This window comes from Apium graveolens, chromosome 4, assembly GCF_009905375.1.
Source record: "Apium graveolens cultivar Ventura chromosome 4, ASM990537v1, whole genome shotgun sequence".
Lineage (NCBI taxonomy): Eukaryota > Viridiplantae > Streptophyta > Magnoliopsida > Apiales > Apiaceae > Apium > Apium graveolens.
The window spans coordinates 70817879-70829448 of record NC_133650.1 but is presented as its reverse complement, the minus strand read 5'-3'; the positions used below and the strand labels follow the sequence as shown (position 1 = coordinate 70829448).

Here is an 11570-nt window from a genome sequence, read left to right as displayed (position 1 = left end):
TTCTCTATCATGTTCACCGAGCGGTGAACAGGTTTTTCATTAGAGAGCAGAGCCTGGAGCTAGCCGTTCATCTTGACCAGATACCAGTTGGACCTTTTCAGGGAATCCCTGCCCCTTTACCTGATATTCAGGCCCAAGTTCGGTCTTTGACTCAGATTGTTGTGGAGAGAGCTAGGTCTATTGACCCTTTTATTAGTTCAGAGTTCAGGGCCATTCAGTACCAGGACCTGGTTAACTGGTTGGTGTTTGAGTTAGGCTCTATTGGTGGTAGCGGTAGTGGCAGTGGTTAGAGCAGAGGGGCAGCAGTGATAGACAGAGCTCAGAGTCGGTTTGCAGGAGTTCTATAGTTATTTCCTTTATATATGTACATTATGTTGTTGTAGTTCATAGTAGGCGGAGGCTGCTATGACAACCAATTTTGTTGTGTACTCAAATTGTTTTTAGTTAGATTTAGTTGTATCTGTTGGAATTCTTTTGGTTATTATATAGTAGCTGCTTTATTATGTTGTTCAATTTTCATATACACTTGTGCGTTCTTATTATTGTTATTACTATTATGTTGTTTCTATTGCTGCTATTTCTAGAATATAATCATTCACTCAGGATGGATCCATTAACTGGGGATGAGGATATTGTCTTAGTGAAAACACTCTCCTGGTACATATGTATAAACTGTTTGGAGCAATTCATTTTCTTATATATGACTGCTATGTTTCAGGAGAAAGCCACTAAAGAAGAATTCTCAACCCAATAATGGATCTGCTAGGGATCCCTCCATGAGTGAATTAATAGATTTGTTGCGTCAGCAGTCTACTCAGCTGGCCCAATAATAATAGCAATTCTAGCAGCAGTAACAATAATTTCAGCAACAATAACAACAGCAGCAACAGCTCGTATAGCAATAATAACAGCAAATCCAACGACAGCAGCTGCAGATCCAACAACAGCACCAGATGAGGGGGATGACCCAAGCTGTTAGTTTTAAGTCTTTCCAGGCTGTGAAACCCATAGAATTTAAAGGTGAAGTGGATCCTGTTGCTGCTAGAATCTGGTTGAAGGAAATGGAGAAGGCTTTTGCACTCACTAAGGTGAATGAGGATTTAAAGACAGATTATGCTAGTTATTTTCTGAAAAATGATTCAAACTATTGGTGGGAGTCTACGTGATCGTTAGAAGGGGAAGGTCCTATTCCCTGGACCCAATTTACAGAACTGTTATTGGAAAAATATTTTCTGGATTGTCTCCAAAGTCAGATGGAGATGGAGTTTTTAGAATGGAAGCAAGGAGACAGGAGCGTCATAGAGTATGAAGCCAACTTCACGGAGTTGGCTCTTATAGAACCAGAGTATGTGAGTTTGGAAGCTCAGAGAGTGAAGCAGTTTCAAAAAGGATTGAAGCCAGAGATTAGGAGTGGAATTGTAGCCTTACAACCCAAGACGTATATTTCGGTAGTTCAGGATGCCTTAATGATAGAAAGTGACAAGAGGTTAGCTACTAAAGAGAAAGGTGAGAAGAAAAGAAAGTTTGAAGGTGGAACTGCAAGGTCAGAACATGAAGGATTAAGCCAGAAGTTTCAGCGCCTCTTTGGGAAGAAAAAGACAGGAAGTTCAGGAGATAGAAATTTCCGCAAGCTAGACCCGGTACTACCTCAGTTAGTTCGACACCGAAAAAGTTCAAAAAGCCAGTGATCAACTGCAAGACATACGGAAAAAAGCACAGTGGTCAGTACAAAGAGAACGTCAACTATTTCAAGTATGGCCAAAAGGGTCATTTTTCCACTGAGTGCAAATTCGAGAACCAAGGAGTAACATGTTTTAGCTGCGGCAAAGTGAGGCATATTGCTAGGAATTGTAGATCAGTTACCCAGGGCAATGTAGGAAGAAGTGTGTCCCAAGGATCAGCAACAAGTACCGCCAGATCTAGAACTTTTAAGATGACTAAGAAATCTCTAGCTCAGGATTTCGATGTAGTTGCAGGTACACTTTCTCTTAATTTCGTACCTGTTAATGTTTTATTTGATTCAGGAGCGTCCAAATCTTTAAGATCCATGAACTGTGTAAATAAAATGCAATTAATGTTGGAAGACTTAGATGAACCTTTGACCATAGAGGTGGCTAATAAGGATATAGTTCATGTAAGTCAATTTTGTCCTAAGTGCTCCATAGAGATTTCAGGACATACTCTCCCTGCCGACCTAATACCTTTTGACTTAGGAGAATTCAATGTTATTTTAGGCATGGATTGTTTGTCTCTATATAAGGCAAATATTATCTTCAAGAGAAAGAGAGTTGTTATGTATACCACATATAATGTAATGATAAGTTATTAAGGACAAAAGCAGGACAATAAGTTTTTTCAGTATTGCAAGCAAAGAAATTGTTGCGGCAGGTGTGTGAAGCATGTTTGGCTCATATGGTGGATACAAAGAAAGAGACTCCTATATTATATAAGATCCCCACTGTAAGAGAATATCCCGACATCTTTCTAGAATAATTGCCAGGATTAACACCTGATCGAGAAATAGATTCTCCATTGATTTGATACTAGGAGCTGAACCAGTTTCCAAAGCTCCATATCGAATGGATCCAGTGGAAACGAAGGAATTGGCCAAGAAACTTCAGGAACTGTTGGATAAAGGAGTCATCCAACCAAGTGTTTCTCCGTGGGGTGCTCTAGTGTTATTTGTAAAGAAGAAGGATGGAAGTATGAGGTTATGCATTGACTATAGAGAGTTGAACAAGTTGACGATAAAGAAAAAGTATCATTTGCCGAGAATTGACGATTTATTTGATCAGCTTAAGGGAGCATGCTATTTTTTGAAGATTGATTTAAGATTTGGCTACCATCAACTGAAGATAAAGCCTGAAGATATCCCAAAACTGTATTCAGGATAAGGTATGGCCATTATGAGTTCTTAGTGATGTCATTTGGATTGACCAATGCACCAGCAGCTTTTATGGATTTAATGAACCGAGTGTATAAGGAGTACTTGGATAAGTTTGTTGTTATATTTATTATTGACATCCTCATCTATTCAAAGACTCCAGAAGATCACGCAACGCATCTAAGGATTGCCCTTCAAAGGTTAAGAGAAAAACAACTATATGCAAAGTTTTCCAAGTGTGAGTTTTGGTTAACAGGGCTACAGTTTCTTCGACATGTGGTAAGCAAGGAAGGTATCAAGGTAGACCTTGTAAAGATTGAAGCAGTATCTAAGTGGGAGCAACCAAAGAATCCAATAGAAGTAAAAAGTTTTCTTGGGCTAGCTAGATACTATCAAAGATTTGTAAAGGATTTCTCTAAGATCACATCCCAGTTAACCAAGCTAACTAGGAAGAACGAGAAATTCATTTGGACAAAGAAGTGTGAAGAAAGCTTCCAGGAACTGAAAAAGAGATTAGTGTCTACTCCAGTACTAGCATTACCAGATGAGACAGGAAACTTTGTGATCCATAGCGACGCTTCTTTGAAAGGTTTAGGTTATGTATTGATGCAACAAGACAAAGTCATTGCCTATGCCTCCAGACAATTAAAGCCTCACGAGTAGAAGTATTCGGTCCATGATCTTGAGTTGACAGCTATAGTTTTTGCATTGAAATTATGGAGACATTACCTGTATGGAGAAAAGTGTGATATCTACACGGATCACAAGAGCTTGAAGTATATATTTACTCAGAAGGATTTACACATGAGACAAAGAAGATGGCTAGAGTTAATCAAGGATTATGACTGTTCCATTAACTATCACCCAGGTTAGGCCAATGTGGTGGCTGATGCCTTGAGCAGAAAAGAGAAACTAAATATGGTTCAGATTGCAGAAGAGCTAGCACGAGACTTGGAAAAGATGGAGATTGAAGTTCGAGTACCAAGAGAAAGTAAGGAGAAATTACACGAGATTACCTTCCAACTAGCATTGATGGATAAGATTAAAAGATGTCAAGAGGGAGTTATGGAACAATAATTGGATTATCTGACAGGAGAAGAACTATATACCCAAAAGGATAGCCAAGGTATGTTTAGATTTTCTTCTAGAATATGGATTCACAATATGACAGAACTGAAGAATGAAGTTTTACACGAAGCGCATAACTCTCGGTTTTCTATCCACCCGGGTAGCACTAAGATGTACCAAGATTTGAAAAACCTTCTGGTGGCCAGGAATGAAGAAGGATATTACAAATTGGGTTAGCAAATGTCACGTCTGCCAGATGGTAAAAGCAGAACATCAATGGCCAAGTGGATTGTTATAACTTTTGGAGATTTCCCAGTGGAAGTGTGAAGAGATTGCCATGGATTTTATGGTGGGATTTCCAAAGACAAAAGCTAATCATGACGCTATTTGGGTAATCATTGACAGATTGACAAATTCAGCATATTTCCTCCCAATCAATGAAAGGTATTCTTTAAAAAAGCTAGTTAGGTTATATTTGTATGAAATAGTGACCAAGCATGGAGTTCCTGTGTCCACTATATCAGATCGAGACCCGAGATTCAATTCAAGGTTTTGCTCTAAGTTCGAAGAATGTCTAGGAACCAAGCTGAGTTTGACTATCGCCTATCATCCTCAGACGTACGGTCAAAGCGAGAGAATAATCCAAACCATAGAAGATATGTTGAGAGTTTGTGCTTTAGATTTTAAAGGAAATTGGGATGAACACTTACCTTTGTTTGAGTTCTCATACAACAATAGCTATCATGCCAGTATTGGAATGCTGCCTTACGAAGCTTTGTATGGACGCAAGTGCAGATCGCCATTGTATTGGGATAAAGTAGGAGAGAAGAAAGTGTTAGGTCCTGAGCTGGTCCAGAAGACCAAAGATGCAGTGGTATTGATACGTAAAAGGCTAGAAGCATCCCAAGATAGATAGAGAAAGAATGCATATTTACATCAAAAAGATATGAACTTCCAGGTAGGGTCATTGGTATTGCTAAAGGTATCACCTTGGAAAGGATTAGTGCGATTTGGTTAGAAAGGTAAGCTTAGCCTCAGATTTGTAGAACCATTTGAAGTTTTGAAGAAAATAGGGAAAGTCGCTTATGAGATAGCATTGCCACCACAGTTGAAGCATATCCATAATGTGTTCCACGTATCCATGTTATAGCCATATATTCCTAATTCAAATCAAGTCATAGAGTATGAACCAACTGAGCTACAGCCAGACTTGTCCTATATGGAACAGCCAATCCAGATTTTAGATCATAAAGAGCGAGTCTGTAACGCCCTCCAGACCCGGGGTATAAGTCTGGGGGTTACTAGCTAATCACCAAACCTGTACAATCTGAATAACAATAATAATAAAATATATCTAAACCCCTTTAACACTAACCAGGATCTTTTTAGGTTGAAGTATGAAAACAAGAACCATTAACTACTTTATTACAAACCAAATTTAACATCTTACAAACTCTCTTTATTACAAACCATTGTCTAACCAGTTTTAAACTAATTTCATCTTTTATTCAAATGCACACACTAACTATCTACACTCCATATATTCGGGAAACTCAAAACTTTCTTCCTGAATTGGGATCAACACCTTGGGTATGAAAGGATCCCGAGGCTTGACCCACTTCTTTACCACTCGAGTCCTGATGGGTTTCATATTCCTTCTTAACTGAAAACAATAAGGTGAATAACAACAAAAAGGGGTGAGCTAAATATTGCTCAACAAGTCCGCAAAATATAAACAGTATTAAAGTAGTTTAAATAAATTGGTAATATGGGTACATCTGCAAAGATCTAACCCCGCGAGAATAGAAAGAAGGCCCCTACTAGCGAGTATAAATGAACTAAACTGGACACAAGTTCGTATCTATACCCTGTGATCAGCCAGGATACAATGCAGATCTATATCTCACTGTATGGATCCAGTCGAGCACCCAGGCAATACGGTCCATCTCAAGGATCTGGTTATGTCCCGGTCCCTAGGATTAAGTAAAACTTAACCCCCAAAATATCACTATCCAGTCCATAAAGTAGCAACCGGAATAATCGGTATGCTTGGATACATTCTAATTACCAGAGTATACCATATGTGTGAGTAACAATTGGAATTTGAATAAGGGATCCAAAGAAAAGGAGAAATCAATAATTGAAATGAAATATGAACAAGAGAATAACAATTATGTATCAGTGTATATGAATAAGAATCAAAAGAGTGTAAGCGTGATATGAATCTGAAGAAATATTACTATTCTGAAAGTAGAATAGGGGAAAAACTTGCCTTCTGCTCGACTTACTTCAAATATGTCACCTTCTTCTATCACCGACTCAATCTGCCTTGTTGGCTTAGCTTCTGTTAGAGAAATAGACTGGTTTAGTCATTTCATACTTCAATTGCATCTTGAACCGACTTTACATTGTTCCTATTGCCTACCAATGCGCTTATCATTGACTTGCTTATTATTTATTAACAAGAAATACTTGTTTAACCACATAATACACATAAGCACATAAGCCACATAATCATTTTTATAGTTAAAAATAATTTTTAGAATCAAAATCGACTCGTTAATCACTTAACACATCATTATCTGTCTCGTTTCCTATTTTTCGGGATTTATCGGACTCGTCTTGGCACGCGATTTGGCTTATCATCAAATAGATAACAAAGGTCAACTAATTTCTAGAAGAAATTAGGTTTTAATATTATTTTTAATGAAAATAATTCATTTTTCTGAGTCTAAGGGCTTTCATTTCGCTCGAATCGGACTAACGGTCAAATTTATATCAATTAAATACAGATAAATTAATTTATTATTCAATATAAATAATTATTACTAATTTTTAAACCCTAAAATAATTTTTAAATAATTATTTAAGAAAAATCAGAACTGAAAATGATGTTTCTATAATATTTAGAATTAAAATGAATTTATTATGATTTATTGAAAATTATTTGATTAATTATCAAAATAATTAATTATTTTTAAATAATTAATAAATAATAAATAATTAAGAATAAAAAGTAAAATTTCAGAAACAGTTGTCAGAAAATGGCTTCTGACAAAAACAGATCAAAATCGGGTTTTAAACCGGGTTTGTATTCGGGTAAATGGGTCACCAAGAACCCACAATCCGGTGACAATCCGGTCACCGGAAAATTTTTCGGCCACTTCAATTCAGGCCATTACAGGGATGGTTTGGACTGCTTTGGAAAGGGTTTTTACTCAACATCTTGCTGCCATCCACAACCATATACGATCCATGAGTCGTGTTTTCCGGCCAAAACTCAAAGAAACTCCAGCGAACTTCGGCAGATTCCGAGGAAGTCGATTTCAGGCCAAACCACGAACTGTTTGTGCTCGTTTTTACATGGAATCGATTGTAAATTACGTTCTAAACACATATCAACTATCAACACAGGTTAATAACCCCTGGAACAGGATTCTGGTGACAACCGAATTAAAATCCGGCCAAAATCCGATTTGCCTAAATCGTACACCAAACTGCACGTTCTATATGTCAAAATAAAGCTCATAACCTGTAAAATCAAAGCCCCATACTCTGCAGAACCTCAGTTATCTTTAAATTCAAATACGATGAAACAAAATTTTACATAAACCCTAGATATCGAACAATCAATTAAAACAATTGTTTGTAAAATTAAATAGCAAGAATTGATCAGGAAACATCAAACACAGCTATATATAACATCAATTTCATTGGATGACCCCAGAATCAAAAAGTACCAAATCGGGTATATACCCTAGAAATTAAAATTGAAAATCTAGACTTCAGAACATGAAATTGATTGCATAAACCGAACAGCTCAAAACCATCGATTTGAGTACTTACATGATACGATTTGGTGTTCAGAAACGCTCAAAATCACGGGTTGATTCTTGACCCGAATTCCGACCGGACTTTGTTCTTCAGAGAATTTCCAGAAATTTTGCAGAATCTTGGAATTAATTAATGATAATTAAAATAAAAATTAGCTATTTATAGTAGGTAAAATAATACTCCTAATTAAAATTAAGGCCTTAATTCTACCCCTTTTAAAATTAATAAGCCCCTAATTTTATAATTTTTGAGTATTAAAATTTAATTTATAAATATTTTATATATACAATTTATATGCCAAAATTTCCCAAAAATTGTGAATAATGCAAAAATACAGAAAAATGGTATAATTGAAAGTCCTATAATTTTATAAAAGTAAAAATGTGATTTTTTTGGGGTTTTTAACACCCAATGGGGACCGGAAAAGTCATTTTTCGCGAAACGAGAAAATTTGTAAAATACCTAGATGTTCAGAATAATGCGATGGTAAAAGCCGTTTAATGAAAAATAAGGCCCATTATTTTATTTGAAATATCAGCTATAAAATCATGATTCGGGTCGTATAACTTTTGATATGAAAGTCATAAATGCAAAATAAAATATCTGAAAAATACCTTAAAAATACTTAGACGACACAGAAGCACGGAACACATAGCAATTAGGGTTTTACAGCTAATTTACACTTAAATGACACATTAACACACATAATTTATTATAATTATGATATAATACAGACGTAATTTTCCCAGACGTTACATCCTTCCCCCCTTAATAGGATTCTGTCCTCAGAATCTCATTACAAAAACAAATGAGGATATTTCTCTAACATCTCACTCTCAAGTTCCTAGGTTGATTCTTCAACCATAGGGTTTCTCCACAATACTCGTACTAAAGATATAGACTTAATTCTCAACACTTTCTCTTGCCGATCTAAAATTCTTATCGGATGTTCTATGTAATAACTCGAATTTTTGAGACCCTGTAAAATGTTTAATGAATAGTAACTCTGTCAGACGGGAAAACTTTTGAGCCCACATTATATAGTGCATAAGAAAATGAGTTTCGGAATAGATATTACGACTTTACGTACCAAATAAGTGTATGTAAACGCTATTAGTTTTCGAAGAAAACGAACTTTGAAAAATGACCGTAATTACGACCTATCAAGGATTACGGGAATCACAATGTAAGTACGAGATTAAAATCCTACGGATTTATATTCAATTAGGATAAATAAAAATATAAGGAATAGAAACGAAAAGAATTACATTGCGAACCATTTACGAATAAGTATTGCGGAGAACGTTTAAGTAACCGAGCGAACGCATAAATGATTAATTAAACGTAACGCACTAACTAAACCATGGTAAGAAAGTAACCATGGTTACTTCATCAAATAGTGAGCTAACCCTAGGATGACCAAGCTAGCTAGCAAATAGTGTGCTAAGGAGCTAACCTTGTAGTTTAGCTTGTAAGCTAGCAAGCTACAAAGATTTGTCCATGGATTTGGAGACAAGGAATAAACCTAGAATGCTATACTACGAAGAATAAAAATCAAGTTGCAAGATATCAACTCACCTTCCAAGAAGCAACCTAAAAATTCTTCCAAGAGAAGCAACCAAGGGCTATAAATATCCCCCCCACCCCCATTTTTCTCTTCCATTCGGCAATTTGAAGAAAAAGGAAGAAATGGCAATTCAAAACACCAAGCTCTAGTTCTTGTAAAATCCTACAATTATTTCCCAAGTCTCCTAGCAACTAAACTAAGGTAAGAAAAATCTTTCATCTCTTTTTATCAAGGTTTGATGGGTGGAATAAATTCAAGAAGTTCACTAGTGAATAGTGTGAATAGTAACCTCTCTTTGGTTCTTGATTTTTAATGGTGGTTTTAGGTTCCAAAAATCATACCAAGCACTTCCAAGCCTCCACCATCCTCAAGAACACATCTCAAGCTTTCAAGAAAGGTAAAAATCTTTGGCCTAACTTTATTTAAGGTTCATGTTTAAGATCCATTTAGTGGGTGTTAGTAAACCTAGCATACTAAGTGTTGTTTATGAAATCTTGATGATTAAGTTAAGTAGATTTAAGGTTGGTTGTTGTTGCCTCAAGAACATGATGTTCTTGAGAGGAGTTTGTGGGTTGATGATGATATGATGATTGTTGGTGGTTGTGTTGATAGTTAAGGCATAAACGAAACCCCGATCGTAAACGTAACTTCGTTAAAACCAACAAACCGTAACTTTAAGTTTCTGCAGAAAGTCTAGAAGTTGTAAACTGTAGATTCTTGAGAAATAACCTTTTTTTAAGATATAAAATGTTATAAGGATCGTTTAGGCGCTTGAATCACTTAATTCCGATTTACAGATCAAAAGTTATGATCGTTTTAGTAAAAGTGTTTTACGCGACAAAAACTGCTACAAATCACGAACTTTGAAAATATAAAGGATAGACTTACAGTATTCTTAAATCATGAAATTTTTATAGAGAGTAACGTGTGGAGTTTCCTAACTGTCATAAAAATTTCAAGTGAAAATAATGATTTCTCAATTTTATAAAAATGTCGGAGCCGAGACCGCGCGAGTAGAAACCGTAAGAATCCTTAAGCGGAGCCGACAACGATAATGAGAATGAACTCAAGATACTTAGGAAAATGAAGTGACCATAAAGTATTTATGACTTAAAAGAAATGTTAAGGGTAGTATGAGTTGAGAGGGTGTATAATGAGTAGCGCATGAGTACGAATTACCGTGAATTAGGGCGGAACCTAACGAAATGAAATGTGTTTATGGTTATAGATTTCCGAGCGGAACCTAGAGCATCCTCCACCTCGAGATACCCAGGCAAGTTTAAAAACCCAACTCCATTTTACTGTTGTGTTGTGAAAAGATTGTTTTACTATCATCGCATAAATACTATGTTTGCCATGATACGTAGTTTTAAATTTCCGCATGATATAGCGATGTTGTACGATAAGTATATATCATGAAATGTTATTTCGCTTTAAGCGTAATGTATGATAGAAGACCGAGGGTCGGTCGGGATTTAAGATAAAACCCGGAAATCATTCCGGAGGTATTATAGGACGGATATAAGTACATAATAGTACGTTTTAAAGGGACTCATCGTCCACTTACGAAACACTAAAACACCGCGAACTTTTAAAACGATTTCCCAATGAGCATATTCCCTCAACTATATTTTATTGATTCGGATATTAAAAATCATATACGTACCCCTTTATTATAGGAGTAGTATACTTCAACGTTTATTTATTCAAACCCGATTAATCATTATAGAATTATTAATTATGTAAACACAAACTAGTTGAGGAATACTATTTAAATAAATCTTTTAAAAGAATAACTCATTCGAGGTATGATGAATATCAATTATCATTTAATTATTTATAGACTACTATTTAATTAATGATTATTTATTTAAGGATTGTTATTGATTTAAAGATCATAGATCCTGATATACCTTTTGATTTAGAAGTATCATTCAAATAATTTCAGATCGTCGGTGAATATTATCCCGACTTATTATTATATTGAATATAGTTTCAAGAAGAAACATTCCCCCTTATTAATTATCTGTTGACAACGGTCAACTCACATCCCTAGTACTTCCTCCGAAATTCTCGGAAGTACGTATATACATATATATACACTTATATTCTAAAAAGATAAACTATCTTTATCATCAAGCAAAATGCTTGGGGAACTTCGATGTGGTTCAAATTCCCGAGATTGATAGGATTCTGTTGAAGGACAATGGAGGGGTA

The 11570-nt window shown here is 35.7% G+C and overlaps 1 protein-coding gene across 1 annotated transcript; it reads left to right on the top strand.

Annotated features, from left to right (window-relative positions):
* The first annotated feature begins 962 nt into the window (after positions 1–962).
* Positions 963–3547, top strand: LOC141718625 (uncharacterized). The gene is made up of 4 exons (XM_074521004.1): positions 963–1088; positions 1254–1640; positions 1682–1976; positions 3141–3547. Exons 1-4 carry the CDS (start codon positions 963–965, stop codon positions 3545–3547), a joined length of 1215 nt encoding a protein of 404 aa, XP_074377105.1.
* Positions 3548–11570: the final 8023 nt, after the last annotated feature.